The sequence below is a fragment of the Panthera leo genome, chromosome A1, assembly GCF_018350215.1.
Source record: "Panthera leo isolate Ple1 chromosome A1, P.leo_Ple1_pat1.1, whole genome shotgun sequence".
NCBI lineage: Eukaryota > Metazoa > Chordata > Mammalia > Carnivora > Felidae > Panthera > Panthera leo.
In genome coordinates this window covers 210,452,993-210,478,149 of record NC_056679.1, presented here as the reverse complement: position 1 = coordinate 210,478,149, position 25,157 = coordinate 210,452,993, and the positions used below count along the sequence as shown (strand labels likewise).

General features: G+C 39.7%; 1 protein-coding gene and 1 long non-coding RNA gene across 6 annotated transcripts in view; one reads left to right on the top strand and one right to left on the bottom strand.

The window, feature by feature from the left end:
• Positions 1 to 25,157, top strand: part of SPEF2 (sperm flagellar 2) — a 184,102-nt gene that overhangs the window by 142,715 nt on the left and 16,230 nt on the right. For 2 of the 4 annotated variants that reach the window (XM_042952150.1, XM_042952142.1), the window contains 3 exons: positions 7,665 to 7,771; positions 8,958 to 9,140; positions 21,952 to 22,044. In XM_042952150.1, coding sequence (XP_042808084.1) covers positions 7,665 to 7,771; positions 8,958 to 9,140; positions 21,952 to 22,044 — 383 coding nt within the window. The remainder of the gene's footprint in view (positions 1 to 7,664; positions 7,772 to 8,957; positions 9,141 to 21,951; positions 22,045 to 25,157) is intronic. The other 2 variants (XM_042952165.1, XM_042952160.1) reach the window with 1 other exon arrangement.
• The window catches only part of LOC122227588, an 81,761-nt gene continuing 67,557 nt past the window's right edge, over positions 10,954 to 25,157 (bottom strand). The window contains exons 3-6 of one of the 2 annotated variants that reach the window (XR_006206137.1): positions 22,795 to 22,959; positions 20,525 to 20,864; positions 11,248 to 11,324; positions 10,954 to 11,076 (exon numbers count right to left, since the gene is read on the bottom strand). This is a non-coding gene — a long non-coding RNA (uncharacterized LOC122227588). The remainder of the gene's footprint in view (positions 11,077 to 11,247; positions 11,325 to 20,524; positions 20,865 to 22,794; positions 22,960 to 25,157) is intronic. The other variant, XR_006206138.1, reaches the window with a different exon arrangement.

Genomic DNA, 25,157 nt, shown 5'->3' with positions numbered 1-25,157 from the left:
ATGCCTTGGGGCATATGTAATGACAAGGTCAAATATTAAAATAGTTTCACCTTTCGCACTACGGTCACCAGATCAATTCCTATGTAAGCTGGAACTATTACCTTACAACACTTTGCTTGCACCATAGCTATTAAAGACAGTGGAAATATATTGCATATCTATCAGAATTTTTAAATACTTAGAGACTCTTCATGGTTTCATAAAATAGATTTTATTTACAGTTTCATATTGAGGAACATGAATGATTTCTTTCCTTTTTAAAAAAATGTTTATTGTTTATTTTGAGAGAAAGAGTGTGTGTGTGTGCATGCACATGTGAGCAGAGAAGGGGCAGAGGGAGAGGAAGAGAGAATCCCAAGCAGGCTCCAAACCCAGCACAGAGCCGGACATGGGGCTCAGTCCCACAACCACAAGATAATGACCTGAGCTGAAATCAAGAGTTGGATGCTTAATGGACTGAGCCACCCAGGCACCTCATGAATGATTCATTTTTAACTTATCTAAAAACCAATGTGTTTTTTACTGAAAATAAAGCTCATTTTACTGAAAATTCTACTACCTGGGAAAAATTTCTCATCTCTATAAAACTGGATACTCAGGTTTGATCAAAAAGGATAGAGAATTTATTTCTGAACAACCTATCAGATGTCCAGTCATATCAAAGAAAAAGTCTGCTCTTGCCACCCAGAAAATTAACTTCCAAATCTCAAAATTATGTATTTGGTCTGAACCACTGATATTTTAAAAGTATTAATGCATTTTCTTAAAGGCTAGAAGAAATGATAAAGTTCACATTGGAATTTTATAAACACTAAAAATTCAGGTGCAAAAACAAAAATATGAAATGCTACATCTATGTTATACTCTTTTTATTTCTAAACAAGGAAGGATAGCTATTACTCTGGACCTGAAATATCCAAATACATGTAGGAGCCTTTCCTGACTCTAGAAGGTACTTCTGTCAGAGGGGTTAGACAGATATTTTTAAAGCAGATTTATTTATTTTGTTTTTCTACTTCTTTTTTTTATTATATGAAATTTATTGTCAAATTAGTTTCCATACAACACCCAGTTCTCATCCCAAAAGATGCCCTCTTCAATGCCCATCACCCACCCTCCCCTCCATCCCACCCCCCCCATCAATCCTCAGTTTGTTCTCAGTTTTTAAGAGTCTCTCATGCTTTGGCTCTCTCTCCCACTCTAACCTCTTTTTTTTCTTTTTTTTCCTTCCCCTCCCTCATGGGTTTCTGTTAAGTTTCTCAGGATCCACATAAGAGTGAAAACATATGGTATCTGTCTTTCTCTGTATGGCTTATTTCACTTAGCATCACACTCTCCAGTTCCATCCACGTTGCTACAAAGGGCCATATTTCATTCTTTCTCATTGCCATGTAGTACTCCATTGTGAATATAAACCACAATTTCTTTATCCATTCATCAGTTGATGGAAATTTAGGCTCTTTCCATAATTTGGCTATTGTGGAGAGTGCTGCTATAAACATTGGGGTACAAGTGCCCCCATGCATCAGTACTCCTGTATCCCTTGGGTAAATTCCTAGCAGTGCTATTGCTGGGTCATAGGGTAGGTCTATTTTTAATTTTTTGAGGAACCTCCACACTGTTTTTCAGAGCGGCTGCACCAGTTTGCATTCCCACCAACAGTGCAAGAGGGTTCCGTTTCTCCACATCCTCTCCAGCATCTATAGTCTCCTGATTTGTTCACTTTGGCCACTCTGACTGGCGTGAGGTGATATCTGAGTGTGGTTTGGATTTGTATTTCCCTGATAAGGAGTGACGTTGATTATCTTTTCATGTGCCTGTTGGCCATCCAGATGTCTTCTTTAGAGAAGTGTCTATTCATGTTTTCTGCCCATTTCTTCACTGGATTATTTGTTGTTTGGGTGTGGAGTTTGGTGAGCTCTTTATAGATTTTGGATACAAGCTCTTTGTCTGATATGTCATTTACAAATATCTTTTCCCATTCCGTTGGTTGCCTTTTAGTTTTGTTGATTGTTTCCTTTGCAGTGCAGAAGCTTTTTATCTTGATGAGGTCCCAATAGTTCATTTTTGCTTTTATTTCCCTTTCCTTTGGGGATATGTCAAGTAAGAAATTGCTGCAGCTGAGGTCAGAGAGGTCTTTTCCTGCTTTCTCCTCTAGTTTTTTTATGGTTTCCTGTCTCACATTCAAGTCCTTTATCCATTTTGAGTTTATTTTTGTGAATGGTGTAAGAAAGTGGTCTAGTTTCAACCTTCTGCATGTGGCTGTCCAGTTCTCCCAGCACCATTTGTTAAAGAGACTGTCTTTTTTCCATTGGATATTCTTTCCTGCGTTGTCAAAGATGAGTTGGCCATACGTTTGTGGGTCTAGTTCTGGGGTTTCTATTCTATTCCATTGGTCTATGTGTCTGTTTTTATGCCAATACCATGCTGTCTTGATTATTACAGCTTTGTAGTAGAGGCTAAAGTCTGGGACTGTGATGCCTCCTGCTTTGGTCTTCTTCAAAATTACTTTGGCTATTCGGGGCCTTTTGTGGTTCCATATGAATTTTAGGATGGCTTGTTCTAGCTTCGAGAAGAATGCTGGTGCAATTTTGATTGGGATTGCATTGAATGTGTAGATAGCTTTGGGTAGTATTGACATTTTAACAATATTTATTCTTCCAATCCATGAGCACGGAATGTTTTTCCATTTCTTTATATCTTCTTCAATTTCCTTCATTAGCTTTCTATAGTTTTCAGCATACAGATCTTGTACATCTTTGGTTAGATTTATTCCTAGGTATTTTATGCTTCTTGGTGAAATTGTGAATGGGATCAGTTTCTTTATTTGTCTTTGTTGCTTCATTATTAGTGTATAAGAATGCAACTGATTTCTGTACATTGATTTTGTATCCTGCAACTTTGCTGAATTCATGTATCAGTTCTAGCAGACTTTTGGTGGAGTCTATTGGATTTTCCATGTATAATATCATGTCATCTACAAAAAGTGAAAGCTTGATTTCATCTTTGCCAATTTTGATCCCTTGATTTCCTTTTGTTGTCTAATTGCTGATGCTAGCACTTCCAACACTATGTTAAACAACAGCGGTGAGAGTGGACATCCCTGTCGTGTTCCTGATCTCGGGGGGAAAGCTCTCAGTTTTTCCCCATTGAGGATGAGATTAGCTGTGGGCTTTTCATAAATGGCTTTTATAATGCTTAAGTATGTTCCTTCTACCCCAACTTCCTCGAGGGTTTTTATTAAGAAAGGATGCTGAATTTTGTCAAATGCTTTTTCTGCATCTATTGACAGGATCATATGGTTCTTATCTTTTCTTTTATTAATGTGATGTATCACGTTGATTGATTTGCAAATGTTGAACCAGGCCTGCATCCCAGGAATTAATCCCACTTGATCATGGTGAATAATTCTTTTTATATGCTGTTGAATTCAATTTGCTAGTATCTTACTGAGAATTTTTACATCCATATTCATCAGGGATATTGGCCTGTAGGTCTCTTTTTTTACTGGGTCTCTGTCTGGTTTAGGAATCAAAGTAATACTGGCTTCATAGAATGACTCTGGAAGTTTTCCTTCCCTTTCTATTTTTTGGAACAGCTTGAGAAGGATAGGTATTATCTCTGCTTTAAATGTCTGGTAGAATTCTCCAGGGAAGCCATCTGGTCCTGGACTCTTATTTGTTGGGATATTTTTGATAACTGATTCAATTTCTTCACTGGTTATGGGTCTGTTCAAGCTTTCTATTTCCTCCTGTTTGAGTTTTGAAAGTGTGTGGGTGTTTAGGAATTTGTCCATTTCTTCCAGGGTTTTCCAGTTTGTTGGCATATAATTTTTCATAGTATTCCCTGATAATTGCTTTTATTTCTGAGGGATTGGTTGTAATAATTCCATTTTCATTCATGATTTTATCTATTTGGGTCATCTCCCTTTTCTTTTTGAGAAGCCTAGCTAGAGGTTTATCAATTTTGTTTATTTTTTCAAAAAAAAAACTCTTGGTTTCGTTGATCTGCTCTACAGTTTTTTTTAGATTCTATATTGTTTATTTCTGCTCTGATCTTTATTATTTCTCTTCTTCTCCTGGATTTGGGGTGTCTTTGCTGCTCTGCTTCTATTTCCTTTAGGTGTGCTGTTAGATTTTGTATTTGGGATTTTTCTTGTTTATTGAGATAGGCCTGGAATGCAATATATTTTCCTCTCAGGACTGCCTTCACTGCATCCCAAAGCGTTTGGATTGTTGTATTTTTATTTTTGTTTGTTTCCATATATTTTTTAATTTCTTCTCTAATTGCCTGGTTGACCCACTCATTCTTTAGTAGGGTGTTCTTTAACCTCCATGCTTTTGGAGGTTTTCCAGACTTTTTCCTGTGGTTGATTTCAAGCTTCATAGCATTGTGGTCTGAAAGTATGCATGGTATGATTTCAATTCTTGTATACTTATGAAGGGCTGTTTTGTGACCCAGTGTGTGATCTATCTTGGAGAATGTTCCCTGTGCACTCGAGAAGAAAGTATATTCTGTTGCTTTGGGATGCAGAGTTCTAAATATATCTGTCTAGTCCATCTGATCCAATGTATCATTCAGGGCCCTTGTTTCTTTATTGACTGTGTGTCTAGATGATCTATCCATTGCTGTGAGTGGGGTGTTAAAGTCCCCTGCAATTACTACATTCTTATCAATAAGGTTGCTTATGTTTGTGAGTAATTGTTTTATATATTTGGGGGCTCCTGTATTCGGCACATAGACATTTATAATTGTTAGTTCTTCTTGATGGATAGACCCTGTAATTTTTATATAATGCCCTTCTTCATCTCTTGTTACAGCCTTTAATTTAAAGTCTAGTTTGTCTGATATAAGTGTGGCTACTCCAGCTTTCTTTTGACTTCCAGTAGCATGATAAATAGTTCTCCATTCCCTCACTTTCAATCTGAAGGTGTCCTCAGGTCTAAAATGAGTCTCTTGTAGACAGCAAATAGATGGGTCTTGTTTTTTTATCCATTCTGATACCCTATGTCTTTTGGTTGGCGCATTTAGTCCATTTACATTCAGTGTTATTATAGAAAGATATGGGTTTAGAGTCATTGTGATGTCCGTAGGTTTCATGCTTGTAGTGATGTCTCTGGTAGTTTGTCTCACAGGATCCCCCTTAGGATCTCTTGTAGGGCTAGTTTAGTGGTGATGAATTCCTTCAGTTTTTGTTTGTTTGGGAAGACCTTTATCTCTCCTTCTATTCTAAATGACAGACTTGCTGGATAAAGGATTCTCGGCTGCATATTTTTTCTGTTCATCACATTGAAGATCCTGCCATTCCTTTCTGGCCTGCCAAGTTTCAGTAGAGAGATCGGTCACGAGTCTTATAGGTCTCCCTTTATATGTTAGAGCACGTTTATCCCTAGCTGCTTTCAGAATTTTCTCTTTGTCCTTGTATTTTGCCAGTTTCACTATGATACGTCGTGCAGAAGATTGATTCAAGTTACGTCTGAAGGGAGTTCTCTGTGCCTCTTGTATTTCAATGCCTTTTTCCTTCCCCAGATCAGGGAAGTTCTCAGCTATGATTTCTTCAAGTACACCTTCAGCACCTTTCCCTCTCTCTTCCTCCTCTGGAATACCAATTATGCGTAGATTATTTCTCTTTAGTGCATCACTTAGTTCTCTAATTTTCCCCTCATATCCTGGATTTTTTTTATCTCTCTTTTTCTCAGCTTCTTCTTTTTCCATAACTTTATCTTCTAGTTCACCTATTCTCTCCTCTGCCTCTTCAATCCGAGCTGTGGTCATCTCCATTTTATTTTGCAGCTCGTTAATAGCATTTGTTAGCTCCTCCTGGCTGTTCCTTAGTCCCTTGATCTCTGTAGCAAGAGATTCTCTGCTGTCCTTTATACTTTTTTCAAGCCCAGCGATTAATTTTATGACTATTATTCTAAATTCACTTTCTGTTATATTGTTTAAATCGTTTTTGATCAGTTTGTTAGCTGTCGTTATTTCCTGGATGTTTTTTTGAGAGGAATTCTTCCTTTTCATCATTTTGGATAGTCCCTGGAGTGGTGCGGGACTGCGGGGCACTTCCCCTGTGCTGTCTTGAATAACTTGCGTTGGTGGGTGGGGCTACAGTCAGACCTGATGTCTGCCCCCAGCCCACCGCTGGGGCCACAGTCAGACTGGTGTGTGCCTTCTTTTCCCCTCTCCTAGGGGCAGGAATCACTGTGGGGTGGCGTGGCCCATCTGGGCTACTTGCACATTGCCAGGCTTGTGGTGCTGGGGATCTGGCGTATTAGCTGGGGTGGATCGGCAAGGTGCAGGGGGGCAGGAGGGGCAGGTTCAGCTTGCTTATCCTTTGGTGATCCACTTTGGGAGGGGCCCTATGGCACCGGGAGGGAGTCAGACCAGCCTCCGGAGGGATGGATCCACAGAAACACAGTGTTGGGTGGTTGTGCAGTGCAAGCAAGTTCCCTGGCAGGAACCAGTTCCCTTTGGGATTTTGGCTGGGGGATGGGTGAGGGAGATGGCGCTGGCGAGTGCCTTTGTTCCCTGCCAAGCTGAGCTCTGTCATCCGGGGCTCAACAACTCTCCCTCCAGTTGTCCTCCAGCCCTCCCACTCTCCAAGCAGAGCTGTTAACATATAACCTTCCAGATGTTAAGTCCCCCTAGCTATGCGAACACACTCCATCCGACCCCTTCGCTTTTGCAAGCCAGACCCTGGGGCTCTGCTTGGCCAGTGGGCCGCCCCTCCGCCCCGGCTCCCTCCCGCCAGTCCATGTAGTGTGCACTGCCTCTCCGCCCTTCCTACCCTCCTCCATGGGCCTCTCATCTACGCTTGGCTTAAGAGAATCCATTCTGCTAGTCTTCTGGCGATTTTCTGGGTTATTTAGGCAGGTGTGGGTGGAATCTAAGTGATCCGCAGGACGCGGTGAGCTTAGCGTCCTCCTATGCCGCCATCTTCCCAGAAGCCTCAAATCTCTATTTCTTTTTTAATGCATGTGCATGAGATTTAAAATGAGTGGCAGGCAAAACAGACTTCCCTTTTGGACAGAATAAAATGGATTAGTGTATAAGAGCAAAGCATTTAAAGTGTGGTGATCTTTTATGAAATACTTTGGAATATTGAGCCAACCAGATGATTAAATTATAAGTTCCAATCCAGTAGTTTAACAACTCAAGTGTCCCTGAGTTGACAAAAAACAAATCTATTCTAACTAATTTGGATGCAAATTTTAAAAAATAAAAAATAACATTAAAAAAATCTATGATTTGCATGTATTTGAGACATCTTTATCCCATACTCCCCAAAATATTTTGCTCTTGTGCTCTACTGTATGTAGGAAAACCTAGAGTTGTTTTTCTTTTGTAAATCGACCTATTCTGAGCACAAAGTCGAAGGAAGTTTCCAAATTAAAGTATAAATTCTCAGTATTTTGCCCAATCTGAAATGATTTATTACCTAGCCAAAAAAAGACATTTTGACTTCGCTGAGAAACAGTAATGAGAGCTTATCAGGAAATTGATTATAATTTTCATTTTAAAATGTCTTCTGTTTCTCTAAAGTTTACAGTTTTAAATAATATGAATAAAATGATTGTACAAATACCCATTTGGGTACTATTTTAGCAAAAGAAACAAAATCCCTGTCACACAGTCTAATTGAAAAAATATTTTTCATTGTATTGTAGGCATAATAGGACATAAATCATTTACTGACATTCTGCTGGATTTAGTAACCCTGAACCTTGGAACAAACAACTTTCCTAGTATTTGGATGCACCTCACTCAAACTGAAGTAAGTTTCCATTTTGTTTGGGTTTCAAAACTCAGAATTCTTCTTATTTGATTAAGTCAATAGTTTGTTGTTTTTTTTTTAATTTCTTTTTTAACGTTTATTTATTTTTGAGACAGAGAGAGACAGAGCATGAACAGGGGAGGGGCAGAGAGAGGGAAACACAGAATCTGAAACAGGCTCCAGGCTCTGAGCTGTCAGCACAGAGCCCGACGCGGGGCTCGAACTCACGGACTGTGAGATCATGACCTGAGATGAAGTCGGACGCTTAACCGACCAAGCCACCTAGGCGCCCCTAAGTCAATAGTTTAAAAATCACCAGTACAAGGGCGCCTGGGTGGCTCAGTCAGTTAAGCATCCGACTTCAGCTCAGGTCATGATCTCGCAGTTTGTGAGCCTGAGCCCTGCGTCGGGCTCTGCGCTGACAGCTCAGAGCCTGGAGCCTGCTTCAGATTCTGTGTCTCCCTCTCTCTCTTCCCCTCCCCTGCTCATGCTCTGTCTCTCTCTGTCTCAAAAAATAAATAAGTAAATAAATATAAAATAAAATAAGAATAAGAATAAAAAACAGTAAAAATCACCAGTACTTATACAGTGTCTGAAATTTAGTAGGTAATCGATGAAACTTGAATGAATATATAAATGAACTTGAATGTAAGATGTACCGTGTGCGTGCTTAGCATTTAAAGAATGAATGACGATGTTAATAGTCAATGAAACATTATGGAGACTATAAGGCTCAGCCTGTGAATTTGTATCTGTTACTTCAGGAAGGAATGATCCTAACCAGTAACAGTAGATGATTCTGGCAGTTCTTGCCCTCTTCCTTAAGGATGTGTCAGAAAACAAAATGGCTATAGTATCTCCCTACTGGCTGTAGGGCCCTTTCCCAGTCACTTCTATAATCTTTATTCTTCCACTGTCAAAAAGGTACTATCACTGGAGTCAAGTCACACGTGTAAATTCGTTGTGTAACAGTAAGCAAAAAACCCAAATGTCAAGGAAGCAAAAAGTGAAACACTGTCTAGGGACTGTCTGGTGTGAGTTGGGGAACAAGCCTGAGAACTGGCTCTATTCACCAATATAAACTCCTCTTTGCTCCATCTGAATGCCTTACAAAGAAACAGGAAGCAATAGAGCTTCAAGAGAGAACCATACAAATATTCCAATGGCATTTCCTGTTTTCTTCTAGTTGCAGGAGTTAACATCTTTATTCATAATTAACTCAGCGTTTGTGGACTGGCGGAAATTCCTATTAGTAATCTCGATGCCTTGGCCCATCCCCCTGGAGGAAGAGCTCCTTGAGACCCTGCAGAGGTTCAAGGCTGTGGATGAAGAGCAGTTGGGCACCATCACTTTCGAGCAGTATATGCAGGTTGCTACCAGCACATAGTGGCACTAATAATACCAGGGTGCTTTTGACCTAAGAAATGTATTACTCACTGATGTCACATTGCCAGGCCTTGGGCCAGTGTTCTGCCCCTTGACTGTCTATGTCTGGGTACCCGTTAGCAGCAGAGACACTGTCCAAGTCCCAGGTGGAAGTCTAGATTCCACCCCCACCCCCACCCCCCAGGGAAAGGATATGGAAAAAGCCAGAGATGCTTGGGGAACTAAGAGTTCTGAAAGAAGTCACATAAACTTCATTATCCTTCTTCCAACTCCTACACAGTGAACTTGGCTGTAAATTAGAATCACCTGCAGAGCTTTTAATATGTCTAATGCTCAATATCCAGTACTCTTGGAGTGACAACAGTACTATCCAGGAAAATGAATACAGGGAAAGGGGAAGATTTTTTTTTTTCTTTTGGTGAATGATGAAATAGTTTTTGACAAGTTGAGTTTGAAATGTCTGTGGGAAATGCAGACAAAAACATCCAATCTGATAACAGCAGATGCAGGAGGGGTTGCAAGTCACTATCATGTAGGCAATTGTTAAGTTTATGAATGGATGAGACACCCAACGGAAGTATGGAAGGTGATAGATAACTCAGTAACATGATACCTGGTCATTGGGCTTGGCAGATGGTATTTATAACTGGTGATCTTTACCAGAGTAATTTTGGGGAGTCCGGAATCCAGATTGCAAAGAATTGACTAAATGGTTTTCAGGAAGTGAAGATAAGAAAAGTCAATTCATTTTTTAGAAGTTTTAGTAATGAAGGAGAATAAAACCCCGTAACTAAGAGGGCCTGAATTATTTATTTTGTGTCGACTAATTGAAATCATCCTATTGCACACCATTGCACATTGCTGGTAGACACAAAAGATGTAAATGTTTATAAGGTACTAATTCTGAAATAGGGTAATACTCTGTAGGTTCCTATATCTCATGTATATTTCAATCTTGAAAGAGCACATCCCTTCCTGGTTCTCTTTTTGACCTTAATTAATAGATGGCATGCTTATAGACAGTCCTGGTGTTCCCACACTCATGCTGTTGAGCCAGAGGAAGTAACACTAGAATATGAGGAGGTTCCTTCAAGAGGAGGTTCCTGATCAAGACAGGTGCTCAGCTGATTGTGCTTTTTGATATATGTTCTTCCCAAGTAGAGCAATTTATGAATTCTATCACTGTGTTCAGCTTAAAACATGTGAAAAATGATTTTGTGAAAACAAAAACAGCAAAACAAAACTTACTCCCTTTTCATCATCAGGTTAAGATTTTTAAAAGTGAGCACTTGCGAAATTACCAATCTTCACTATAGTCTGTGCCAATTAACACAGAATATCAATTTAAACATCCTTTTGTACAACGTGAAGCGAACAAAGGATGTTGGCAATTTTTACCAAAACGCTGAGCGAAAACCAGAAAGCTCCTTTACCAAAAGTGTAAATTTCTTAGAGAAAGCTGGCTGCTGCATTTGAAAGAAACTCAGAAGTACTTATCTGAACACCTCCTGTGTCTGGGGAGCAGTTGATTTCCAAGGTTGGCATTCTCCCTGCCCACCCAGATCCCCCCACAGGAGCCCCAGGACAAGAAGACCCACTTGACCTTCACACATGACTTTCCCAGGTTTCCAACACTTGGCCAGCTTAAACATACAGCATATACACACACAACAAAAACAAAAACAAAACAAAACAAAAGTTATATGGGAAAAGTCAAAACCACTTCTAGAGCAAAATTTTATGAGATGTGTTAAAAATGCTACATTAGAACAGTAAAATAACATAACACACATCACTGAAATGGAGTTCTCTAGCATAGAAGGGCTCTCTACTTGGCTTTTTGTTCTTTTTTCTTTTCTTTTGATGAACAGCAAGCTCGCCACAACAGCCACTTAAGAGTGTGCTGATTTCTCCAGCGTCTAAAATGGAATGAGAGAGTTAAAGTGGGTTGGGCTGTGTACCTGGGCTGGGCGCTGCAAGGATAAAAGCCCCCAGCCATCCTGCAGCTGTCTCTCACATGCTTGCCTCCACCGCATGTGGAGACTGAGCCACACTGTGTAGGATTCTTTGATATTGAACTCCCAGCTCACCTTCTGTCTGTGAGGATGCGTGTTATTGCAGGCTCAGTGAGCCAGATGTTCTGGGACCAAACAATGCAGCACTCACTCTTTAAGAAAAAGTTAAAAAAAAAAAAACACATTGGCCATGTCGTGGCAAGAGAGAGGGGGCACTTCCATCTTTTAAGGAGAAATCGCCTAATAACCCAATGAGTCAGGATATGGTTGACAGAACCTTGCTGCATCAATGTAAACCCTCCTATACAGGTTCACATTTAACATTTCACATTGCTAAAATTTTCACAGATGACTTTTTTAAAAAATATAATTTATTGTCAAATTGGCTAACATACAGTGTATACAGTGTACTTTTGGTTTTGGGGGTAGATTCCTGTGGTTCATCGCATACGTACAACACCCAGTGCTCATCCCAGCAAGTGCCCTCCTCAATGCCCATCACCCACTTTCCCCTCTCCCCGCCTACCCATCTACCCTCATTTTATTCTCTGTACTTAAGAGTCTCTTATGGTTTGCCTCCTTCCGTCTAGGTTTGTAATTATTTTTCCCCTTCCCTTCCCCCATGGTTTTCTGTTAAGTTTCTCAGGTTCCACATATGAGTGAAAACATATGATATCTGTCTTTCTCTGACTGACTTATTTCACTTAGCATAATACCTTCCAGTTCTATCCATGTTGCTGCAAATAGCATGATTTCATTCTTTCCCATTGCCAAGTAGTAGTCCATTATATATATAAACCACATCTTTATCCATTCATCAGTTGATGGACATTTAGGCTCTTTCCATAATTTGGCTATTGTTGAAAGTGCTGCTATAAACATTGGGGTATATGTGCCCCTATGAATCAGCACTCCTGTATCCTTTGGATAAACTCCTAGTAGTGCTATTGCTGGGTCGTAGAGTAGTTCTATTGTTTTTTTGTTTTGTTTTGTTTTGTTTTTTAGGAACCTCCACACTGTTTTCCAGAGAAGCTGCACCAGTTTGCATTCCCACCAACAGTGCAAGAAGGTTCCCATTTCTCCACATCCTCGCCAGCATCTGTTGTTTCCTGATTTGTTCATTTTAGCCACTCTGACCAATCTGAGGTGATATCTCAGTATGGTTTTGATTTGTACTTCCCTGATGATGAGTGACGCTGAGCATCTTCTCATGTATATGTTGGCCATCTGGATGTCTTCTTTGGAAAAGTGTCTATTCATGTCTTCTGTCCGTTTCTTCACTGGATTATTTGTTTTTCAGGTGTTGAGTTTGGGAAGTTCTTGGATATTAACCCTTTATCCAATATATCATTTGCAAATATCTTTTCCCATTCCATCGGTTGCCTTTTAGTTTTGTTGATTGTTACCTTTGCAGTGCAGAAGCTTTTTATCTTGGTGAGGTCCCAATAGTTCATTTTTGCTTTTAATTCACTTGCCTTTGGAGATGTGTTGAGCAAGAAATTGCTGTGGCTGAGGTCAAAGAGGTTGTTGCCTGCTTTCTCCTCTAGGGTTTTGATGGTTTCCTGTCTCACATTTAGGTCTTTCATCCATTTTGAGTTTATTTTTGTGTGTGGTGTAAGAGTGGTATAGTTTCATTATTCTGCATGTTGCTGTCCAGTTCTCCCAGCACTATTTGCTAAAGAGACTTGTCTTTTTTCCATTGGATACTCTTTCCTGCTATGTCAAAGATTAGTTGGCTGTACATTTGTGGGTCCAATTCTGGGTTCTCTATTCTATTCCATTGGTCTATGTGTCTGTTTTTGTGCCAGTACCATACTGTCTTGATGATTACAACTTTGTAGTAGAGGATAAAGTCTGGGATTGTCATGCCTCCCACTTTGGTTTTCTTCTTCAATATTACTTTGGCTATTCAGGTTTTTTTGTGGTTCCATACAAATTTTAGGATTATTTGCTCTAGCTTTGAGAAGAACGCTGGTGCAATTTTTATTGGATTGCATTGAATCTGTAGATTGCTTTGGGTAATATTGACATTTTAACAATATTTTTTCTTCCACTCCATGAGCATAGAATGCTTTTCTATTTCTTTGTGTCTTCTTCAATTTCTGTCATAAGTTTTCTATAGTTTTAAACATATAGATCTTTTATATCTTTGGTTAGGTTTATTCCTAGGTATTTTTTGGTTCTTGGTGAAATTGTAAATGAGATCAGTTTCTTAATTTCTCTTTCTATTGCTTCATTATTGGTGTATAGAAATGCAACTGATTTCTGTACAATGATTTTGTACCCCGAGACTTTATTGAATTCATGTATCAGTTCTAGCAGCCTTTTGATGGAGTCTTTGGGTTTTCCATTTAGAGTATCATGCCATCTGAGAAAAGTGAAAGTTTGACTTCTTTGCCAATTTTGATGCATTTTATTTCATTTCATTGTCTGCTGATGCTAGGACTTCCAACACTATGTTAAACAACAGTGGTGAGAGTGGACATCCCTGTCGTGTTCCTGATCTCAGGGCGAAAGCTCTCATTTTTTCCCCATTGAGGATGATATTAGCTGTGGGCTTTTCATATATGGCTTTTAAGATGTTTATGTTATGTTCCTTCTACCCCGACTTTCTTGAGGGTTTTTATTGCGAAAGGATGCTATATTTTGTCAAATGCTTTTTCTGCATCTATTGACAGGATCATATGGTTCTTATCCATTCTTTTATTAATGTGATATATCATATTGATTGATTTGCAAATATTGAACCAGCCCTGTAGCCTAGGAATGAATCCCACTTGATCATGGTGAATAATTCTTTTTATATGCTGTTGAATTCGATGTGCTAGTATCTTATTGAGAATTTTTTCATCTATATTCATCAGGGATATTTGCCTGTAGTTCTCTTTTTTTTGCTGGGTCTCTGTCTGGTTTGGGAATCAAAATAATGCTGGATTCATACAATGAGTCTGGAAGTTTTCCATCCATTTCAATTTTTTGGAACAGCTTGAGAAGGATAGGTATTAACTCTGCTTTAAATGTTTGGTACAATTCCCCTGGGAAGACATCTGGTCCAGGACTCTTATTTGTTAGGAGATTTTTGATAACTGATTCAATTTCTTCACTAGTTATGGGTCTGTTCAAATTTTCTATTTCTTCCATTTGAGTTCTGGTAGTGTGTGAGTGTCTAGGAATTTGTCCATTACCTCCAGGTTGTCCGGTTTGTTAGCATCTAATTTTTCATAGTATTCTCTGATAATTGTTTGTATTTCTGAGAGATTAGTTGTGATAAGTCCTTTTTCATTCGTAATTTTATCTATTTGGGTCTTCTCTCTTCTTTTTGAGAAGTCTGGCTAGGTGTTTATCAACTGTGTTTATTTTCTCAAAAAACAAGCTCTTATTTTCATTAATCTGTTCTCCTGTTTTGTTTTGTTTTGTTTTGTTTTGTTTGGATTATATGTTGTTTCTTTCTGCTCTGATCTTTATTATTTCTATTCTTCTGCTGGCCTTGGAGTTTCTGCTTCTAGTTCTTTCAGGTGTGTCGTTAGATTTTGTATTTCGGATTTTTCTTGTTTGTTGATATAGGCCTGGATTGCAATGAATTTTCCTCTTAGAACTGCCTTTGCTGCATCCCAGAGGGTTTGGACTGTCATGTTTTCATTTTCGTTTGTTTCTATACATTTTTAAATTTCTTCTTTAATTGCCTGGTTGACCCATTCATTCTTTAGTAGGATGTTCTTTAACCTCTGTGCATTTTGAGGTTTTCCAAACTTTTTCCTGTGGTTGATTTCAAGTTTCATAGCATTGTGATCTGAAAATATGCACAATATGATCTCAATTCTTTTGTGACCCAGTATGTGATCTATCTTGGAGAATGTTCCGTGTGCACTTGAGAAGAATGTGTATTCTGCTTCTTTAGGATGAAAAGCTCTGAATATATCTGTCAAGTCCATCTGGTCCAGTGTATCATTCAGGGCCATTGTTTATTTCTTGATTTTCTGCCTAGATGATCTGTCCATTGTTGTAAGTGAAGTATTAAAGTCCCCTATAATTACCACATTCTTATCAATAAGGTTGCTTATGTTTGTGACTAATTGTTTTATATATTTGGGTGTCTCTGAATTGGGTGCATAAACATTTATAATGGTTAGCTCTTCTTGATGGATAGACCCCATAATTATGATATATGCTCTTCTTCATCTCTTGTTACAGCCTTTAGTTTAGAATCTAATTTGTCTGTTATAAGTATGGCTACTCTGGCTTCCTTTTGACTTCCAGTATCATGATAGATGGTTATCCATCCCCTCACTTTCAATCTGAAGGTGCCCTCAGGTCTAAAATGAGTCTTTTGTAGACAGAAAATAGATGGGTCTTGTTTTTTTTTATCCATTCTGATACCTTATGTCTTTTGATTGGAGCATTTAGTCCATTTACATTGAATGTTATTATTTTAAAGATATGGATTTAGAGTCATTGTGTTATCTGTAGGCTTCATGCTTGTAGTGATGTCTCTGGTCTTTGTGGTCTTTGCAACATTCCATTCACAGAGTCCTCCTTTGGATATCTTGTAGGGCTGGTTTCGTTGGTGATGAACTCCTTTAGTTTTTGTTTATCTGGGAAAACATTTATCTCTCCTATTCTGAATGACAGCTTTGCTGGATAAAGAATCCTTGGCAGTATATTTTTCCTATTCAGCATATTGAATATTTCCTGCCACTCCCTTCTGGCCTGCCAAGTTTCAGTAGATAGGTCTGCTACTACCCTTATGTGCCTACCTTTGTAGGTTAAGGCCCGTTTGTCCCTAGCTGCTTTCAGAATTCCCTCTTTATCTTTGTATTTTGCCAGTTTCACTATGGTTTGTCGTGCAGAAGATCGATTCCTGTTATGTCTGAAGGACGTTCTCTGTGCCTTCCGGATTTCAGTGTCTGTTTCCTTCCCCAGATTGGGGAAGTTCTCAACTATGATTTATTCAAGTACACTTTCTGTCCCTTTCTCTCTCTCTTCCTCTTCTTCTGGAACTACTATGATATAGATATTATTACATTTCATTGAATCACTTAGTTCTCTAATTCTCCCCTCGTGGTCTAGAATTTTTTTATCTACCTTTTTTCAGCTTCATCTTTTTCCATAATTTTATCTTCTGTTTCACTTATTCTCCCCTCTGCCTCTTCAATCCTCGTGGTGACCACTTCTAGTTTATTTTGCACCTCATTTACAACATTATTTAATTCAACATGACTATTTTTTAGTTCCTGATCTCTGCAGCAATAGATTCTCTGCTGTCTTCTATGCTTTTTTCCAAGCCCAGATATTAATTTTATGACTATCATTCTAAATTCTTTTTCAGTTCTATTGTTTATATCTGTTTTGAGCAATTACTTAGCTGTCATTTCTTCCTGGAATTTCTTTTGAGGAGAGTTCTTCTGTTTCATCATTTTGACTAGTTTTCTGTCCCTTATGTGTTTTAAATCTTGCTATTTGCCCTGCACCAGTGAGCACTACTTTGTTTTTTTAATGTTTATTTATTTTTGAGAGAGAGAGAGAGAGAGAAACAGAGTGTGAGTGGGGGAGGGGCAGAGAGAGAGGGAGACACAGAATCCAAAGCAGGTTCCAGGCTCTGAGCTGTCAGCACAGAGCCCAATGCAGGGCTCGAACTCACGAACCATGTGATCATGACCTGAGCCGAAGTCGGTCGCTTAACCAACTGAGCCACCCAGGCGCCCCAGCACTACTTTCTTAAAGAAGGGTCATACACCGTCCAGGGCCTGGCGCTTCAGGCGTGTGTTATTTGCTCTCTGTTGTTATGACTTTGGTTGCTTTATCTCTGTACTCATAGTGATGTTTTGGACCCTCGACCAGGTGTGCTTTAATTTGTTCATTGAAGTAGCCCTGGAAAGGAAAACAAACAAAAAAACAAAAACAAATGAAACAAAACACAAACAAAAACAAAAAACCAGAAACACCCTCTACAACTAAACCACGGTGGGAGCGGAGCGGTGTTGATGGAAGAGGCCTTATCTCATACAAAGAGAGATATGACAGGGGCAGGAAAAGAGAAAAGAAAAGAAAATTGACCAGAGAAACTGTATGGCTTAATCCAGAGAGAGAGAGAGAGGAAACTAAAGAAGGAGAGGTAGAACAGGTATAAAGAGAATAGATTAAATATGTCTGCTTAAACAAACCAACAACCAGAATAACCAGATTAGAGGAGGGAAGAAATAAAAAAGAGAAAAGGAAGAAAAAAATTATATATATTTTATATATAAAATATATATTATATATAATATTATATATAGTATATATATAAAATATATATTATATATAGTATATATATAAAATATATATTATATATAAAATATATATTATATATATAAAATATATATATATATAATATATATTATATATAAAATATATATATAAAATATATATTATATATAAAATATATATATATAATATATATTATATACAATTTTTATATATTATATATTTAATATGTATTTATTTATATATAATTTATATTTAATACAGATTATATTATGTATAATATATTATACTTATATGTATATATGTATATTATATTATGTATAATATATTATAATATATACAATATATATAATATATAATATAGTATAATATAATATATTATACATAATATAATCTGTATTAAATATAAATATATTTAAATATATAAAATTATATATATATATACATATATATATATATATGTGTATATATATATATATATATATATATAATAAGAATTGTCCAAGAATTAAATCAGGAAATGCAAAACTGCTGAATGCCTTGGAACCAATGGCAGCGCTGGTCTGGAGGAGGGACTGTGTGGTGACTCAGCCTCAATCCCGCTACAGTTACCAGGCACAGAGGGGCGTGGTTTGGTGTAGGCGGGTCCCACCTCCACTGTGGGCCTGCTGTCCTTCCCTGAAGCCCCACCTTGTCAGTGACAGGGAGAAAAATGGTGACACCACAGTCTCACCTCCCCAGACCTGGTGGCCCAAACCACTCTGTTCAGGCCATCGTTGCAGTGCCCCGCTGGCGCCAATGAGGCAGTTTGTCCTGCTCCAATGACTCCCGCACCTCCCTGGCACTAAGGTGCGATTTAAACCCCAATGTCTTAAAGGGTCCCTCTCCCTGCACTCTGGTTCCAGGGAAGTGCTGCTCCGCGCCGCCTATGTATATGGCCTGTGGCTGGTTGGCGCAGGCAGTTTTTGTCCTTTGAACAGCTATATACCTTCTTCCCACAGCCATCCAGGGAAGGGGTTGCTTTCTCCCACTGCGGACTGTGCCTCTGAGCTGGTTACGGAGCCCAGGGCTGGCTCCCTTCCTTCTCAGGTGCGCTAACTGGGCAGCCCGCCCCAGTTCGGAGAAAGCCCCGCAGTTAGAGATTGGATCTTTCTCCATCCCCATCCATGGTCTTTCTCGTCCAGATACAGTCCTACACTTTCCCAGCTTCTTTTTCTCTTCCCTTTGTCTCTCCGCAGAAGGGGATCCCTCCCTTCCATGCCTATGCTGCCCGTTTCATCTCTCCCAGTTCACAATCACGCACCTATGGCCCACCACGTTGTCCCCGTGGGTCCGCAAAGACATCTCTTTCACTCAGCAGCCTGGACTCTTCGAATTCAAAGTCCTTTGGCCTCAACACTGCTGTGTTTAAGGGACAAGGGAATTTCAGGTTCTCCTACTTCTCTGCCATGTTGGATCTACCCACGGATGACTTTTTAGTAATTATAAGTTGTTTTCCAGTCAGGTTAGTTTTTTTTTCCTTTCTAAAGTGGCCCTCTTGTGTGCATAATACACGATTTTTTCTTAATTTATGCAATATCATATATTATTAGAAAACTAGTATGAATGATTCCTTGATTTTAAGGATCAGGGGAAATTCCTGTGCATTGAAACAATTAAACATGGAATAGAGTGTTGGTTGAGCAATGGTAGGAGGGTTTGAGATCCTCTGTTTCCTTTTTTCCCCTCTAGCTTCATTTAATATTTCCTCTTCATCCCCAGTTTTCAGCAATGATTACTGTGTTGTTTGGTGTGGTTTTCTTCATGTTCCTTCTGCCTGGGGTTCATGGAGCTCTTGAAAATCTGTGGGTTTTGTAATTTTTGTCAGATTGGAAACTTTTGAGGATTTTTTTCTAAATTTTTTTTTCTGCACCCCCACCCCTTCTCAAAATCTAATCACGTATGTACTGTCCCAGAGGTCACTGAGGCTTGGTTCATTTTTTTCCCATTTTTTTTCTCTATGCTTTACTTTGTATTCATTTCTATTCTTATGTCTTCAAGTTTACTGATGATTTCCTCTGCAGAACTGAATCTGTTATTATTAATACCATGTGGTATATTTTTCATTTCAGTTATTAAATTTTTTGTCTCTAATAATTCAAGTTGGTTCTTAGTTGTATCTTCCATTTCTCTCTTCAATATATGCATGTGTTTCTCTATCTCCTTGAACAAATGAGATGTATTTAGAATAGACAAATGAACATCTTTCTCTGTTCATTCTATCATCTGTGTCATTTTTGTGTTTGTTTTCTTTGATTGATGTTTCTTCTATGGGTCATAAGTTATGGCTTTTCTGAATACCTAGTAACTTTATATTGGATGTCAGATGTTGTGAATCTTACTTTGTTGGATGCCCAACTTTATATACGTTTAAATATTATTGGGCCTGCATCAGTGTTACTTGGAATCACTTCTATCCTCTCAAGGTTACAATAAGATTTGTAAGAATGGGTCCAGAGTGGCCAATCTGGCCCCACTGTTAAGGCAGTTATCTCCTGGGGGCTCTCTTCAATGCCTGTGTTTGAGGAGATCCTTCCACTCTGCCTGGTGGTAACATGTACTCTTCCCAGCCCTATGTGTGTCTCAGGAATTGTTCAGCTTACTCCTTTCCTCTGGTTCTTTCTCCAGCTTCTGGTATCTTCCACAAACACACATCCACAGATTGGCTATCACTCAAGACTTGCAGAGATCCCTCTGTGGATCTCTATGGCTTGTCCTCAGTGCATCTTTAGTAGTCCACCCTGAAAATTCTAGCCATCTCAGCCTGCCTCAATAATAGAGTCTGCCTTCTCAAATCAGGAAGGTCACCAGGCTCTATTAGGATGCCTCTCCTGGCACTGAAGCCTAGAAACTCCATCCAGGCTGGAACACTAATAGGACTCTTTGGTAGCTTTCCTTAGTTCAGGAATTAATGTGCTGTATTGCCTGTTGTCTGATGTCTGGAAAATCATCTTTCATTTATGTTGTTTATTTTTCTTGTTAAGACAGGAGGGTAATTCTGAACTTTGGTGCCCCATCATGTCTCTTACCTATGTTCTTTACTTCTATTCTCCCATTGAGTGGTACTTACCCTCCACAGATTAGCTACTGGGCAAGGGTCTCCTCTTGGTCAATACAAAAGCACATTCAAAGCTTGAGCTCATGCTGAAATTTAAGCTTCTTCTGGGTCTTCTCTCTCACAGGGTTCCACATGACCAGCATCTCCTTTGTTCCAAATTAAAAGAAACCCCAGGTCTCACCTTTGGGATCTGTATCTGCTGACAAGTTACCCAATGCCATTCCAGCCTTTTCTCAAAGCACAGGTTATCCTTGGAAGAGCATAGGCCAGAGTCAGATTAAGCAAGCCAATACCTCTTGGAAATAGTGCTGAGAGTGGGTTGTCACTCTGGAAGATGGTAAGAAAGCTAGACCTAGGAACAAAATTCATATGAGTATGAAGTGCTTACCATGTACAAAAATTAAGCTTGACACGACATATCCTTTAAACCTAAGACATGTTCAACAGCAGGCATGAACGGCAACACCTAAAGGAATGGACCAAATATCCAGTGTGTGGTATAAACAAATCAAATTGGAGTTCAGAGGCAAGATCAAGAAAGGTGTCTCTAGGGAAGTGTGATTGGAACAGAGAATGCAGAGATGTGCAGGTTTACATGGGTGGGCAGGAAGTCACATCAGGTAGGAGGGATGATGTGAACAACACAGCAAGAGTAGGAAATGTTTCTGAGCAGAGAATGATAAGACAAGGTTAAAGTTTCGAGGAAAGTGATATGGTTGCACACTACAAGCTGAAACAAGTAAAAGGGAGACTAGAAACCAAAACAACTCGGAGCTGACTGGGGTGGCCTGTGACAGAAGTAAAGAGGCTCTGCACCAAGGTGTCAGGAGTAGGGATGGAAGGAAGGAAGAGAGAGGCATTGCCAAATGGGAATCAGAGGATTCTGTGATTAGTATCACATAATGGGCTGAGAAAGAGGGATGTCATTAAAGAGTAGGCCATTGAGCTCTTGAGTCAGTCAGTCACTCAGCAAAAGTTTTTCCAACACTGTGCACTGGCAGCATCACACTAGACTCTGGGAATAGAGAGCAACATGAACAGAACATGAGGAATGTGAGCGAGGGTTATGAGTGCAGACCCCTCCAGAATATCACCATGCAGGCAAGATCTAGGGCAGTGACCTCCAAACTTCATCGCATGTTCTGATGGCTAAAATAGAGCTAGGACCCCCAAGATGTGGATTTTCATTTATAAATTATACATGTGTACTACTGAACTACTACATTATTTACATTATCAAATTTTTTAAATAAAAATGACATAACAATGTTATCAAAATATGTGTAAGTGGAAGTTCTGGTATTTTCTCCTGCATCCCCTTGGTTTTTGCCCCCTATTTCGGAGACCAGTGCTCTAGACAGTTGAACAAGATGAGTTCAATCCCCATGGCTCTGAGAGGAACAATCCTTTAATAATTTTCAATTTTATTTTTTGTATAGGCTGGTCTGTGGTTTACGAGAGATGAAGATCTAAAAATTCCAGAAAATCCCCTTGAACCCCTGCCATTCAATAGAAAGGAGCATCTTATAGAGGTAATTGCTGAGATCCTTAAAAAAAACCCCACTACTATAACACTGATAATTTCTTAATCTTTTCTTCCACTTGGTAATTTGTTTCAGATTCCAACCCCCACCCGACCCCCAGTTGTAGACTTTAATGTTCATAAGGTAGCAGCACAGAAAAGTTCTGGGGGAGGAGGCAGGGACCAAAGCCTTAAGACAGAGCCCCGCTGTTAACTCTCTGTGTGATCTTGAGCAATTTTCGTAATCCCTCGGGTCTCACTTTTCTCATCTGCCAGGTAAGCCGTTACTCGACACATGTCTCTAAGTGTCCTTCCAATTCTAAAAGCTTAGGATAAGAGCAATCATTTTACCAACACAGTAACCACTCCACCTTGGGATACATCCCAAGACCACAAGTGTGTGCCTGAAATTGAGGATAGTATAGCACAAGCAGGGGAAGGGCAGAGGGAGAGAGGAAAGAGAATCTAATGCGTGCCCCATGCCCAGCACAGAGCCCAATGTAGGGCTCAATCTCATGACTGTAAGATCATGACCTGAGCTGAAATCAAGAGCTGGACATTTAACTGACTGAGCTACCCAGGCATCCCTTACACTGTTTTTTTCTATACCTACATATGATAGTGTTTAACTTATAAATTAGGCACAGTAAGAGACTAACAGTAATAGCTAATAATAAAATAAAAATTCTAATAATATGCTGTAAGGAAAGTTATGTGACTATGGTCTCTCTCTCAAAATTTCCTATTGGACTGTACTCACTTGTCATGATGTGAGATGATAAAATGCCTACATGATGAGATGAAGTACGGTGAATGATGTAGGCATTGTGAAGTAGTGTTAGGCTACTAGAGACCCTCTGATGATTTGTCAGAAGGAAGATCATCTGCTTCCGGACTGAGGTGGACCACAGTGGACCGTGGGTGACTGAAACCACAGAAAGCAAAACCACAGATAATGGGGACTACTGTATATGTTTTGTTCATTTCTCTTTGATTTTGATTAACTTGTACAACATACCAAGGGTTGCATAAGTATTTCCCATGACCCATTAGATTATTATCAATAACATTATTATCAACATTATTATTATCAATAATATTATTAGCCTCTATCCCTGAGGCCACAATAGAAAACAGGACCTTAATATATGTAAAGTACTCTGGTTTGAGTGTAAATGTTTAAAATATGAAAATATACCTAATACAACCAAATTCAATAGACTATGAGAAAAGTTGAGCTGTGGATTTAGACATCTCTGCAAAGTAGGTGTATTGATTGTCCAATTTCCAGCCAGCCATTTGCTCATAACTGCAGTTGAAACTGAACATGACTCTAATTACAAACTTCAAGTGAAAAGTTCCCTTCAATTGGATGCACAGTGTTCAAGCACCTCTCCCAGATGCTAGCAGGAGAGCAGATAAGAAAAAGGGGTCAAGGAGTTACCAAAGGCCAAGACCTGAGACTGGCAAGGGTGGGGACAGTTTTTTGTCTTGGTCGTGGTGGGGGTTTTCAGTGTGAAACTGGAGGATGGAGACCAACCCTGTAAAGCCTTTGGAAGGCCATCTCTCTATGACTTTGTGAACAAGTCTGTGGGCAACATAAGCAGGTTCTTCTGCAAAGAACCTGGCCATCTGAATATGATGTCACGTGAAAGCGCTTTCCTTTCCAACCAGAAATTTTTAGAAATGTCAACCGAGGGCAGAGCCCTTCAGTTGCTCACCCAGAAGCTAATGCCAGAAGGTAGACTGTGCCCTAAGACCGTGAGGCGGTGAAGCAGGGAAGGCCCTGTGGGTCCCTAGGGAGGGCATGGCTCCCACATATCAGTATCCAGACTGCTGGGAAGTGACATGGAGGAAAGGAACAAAGTCGGCAGCAGAGACAGGACCATGAAGCCTGAGAAAGAAGTGGGGCAGAAGATAACTAACATGCGTGTGTGAGTGTGTGCATGTGAATGTGATGTCCAGAGGACAGAAAGGTGTGGTGTTTTCTGCCCCTCAGTGTGTCAGAGACTGAATGCTCAGTATTACATAAGTCTCAGTGCTCTTAAACTGGGATTAAAAGCACAGATTCCAATGCTCGCAAGCTTCAAGGTCTTGATGACATTACCTAACCTCTCTGCACCTTGGTTTCTTTCAATCCCTCCCTGGCAGGGTTGTTGTGCAGAGTGAGTGCTTGGCACAGAGTAGCCCTATGTAAGTGTTAGCTACACAGAAGCTAGCCTTGCTGACTCTGTTTGGTTGAAGAAGAACAGCTAATGGTTAACATCCTGAGGAAAGGTGTGCAAAGAAAAAAGATAAAACAACAGAACAAGTTTACGTCCTTGGCTGTAATTAGAATAGGAAAGACCAAATCAGTGAAGGGAAAATGCTCTGTGAAGAAGGAATTCTGAGAGTCAGGAGCCCTGGGCTCTGTCCCCAATTCTGCCGTGACTCACTGGAGGATGTTGAGCAGGTCCCTTCACACCGAGGGCCTCTGTACCTTCTTAAGAAGAGGGATTGGACTAGTCTTGGGTCCCACCCAGCTCTTCTGATTTGTTACTTATGCTCTCGGTGACCCAGGGTTTGCCTCTGAGCCACACTGGCAGGGCTCCTGCAGATAGGCCATCACACTGTCTGTGGCCTTGGATGACCCCAGAGTCCTAGGCACTGGATGAAATGCCACACTGCATCCAAGAAAGGAACTCTGAGACACATCTGTGTTGCAATCACATTGTTGTCCTGTGACAGTGACAGCACACTTCATTATGACTGACAGGGTTCCACAGGCCATGTCCTGGCTTCCCAACTTCCCACACACTCAACACCAAGAGCAACTATTCCAGGATTTTAAAATCCTTAGAGATTTCCTGAGAAAAGACAATTTTTCCATATTCAAATTCACAGCTATTGTTTTAATTTCTCCACAGCTTCTGTTCATGTGAAATCCTTCTATTACTTTGGGCTGGTCATATTTGTTGAGGCCAGGATTGAAATACTACCTGATTATTAACGAATCCCGAATGCCTATTCCTACCTCAGACCTCTCTCGCAGACCTTCTACATGCAATTGCCCATTTGATATCTCCACTTGAACATTCTAGTAGATATTTCAAGCTCACTGTATCCACCCGAACCCCTGTCCCT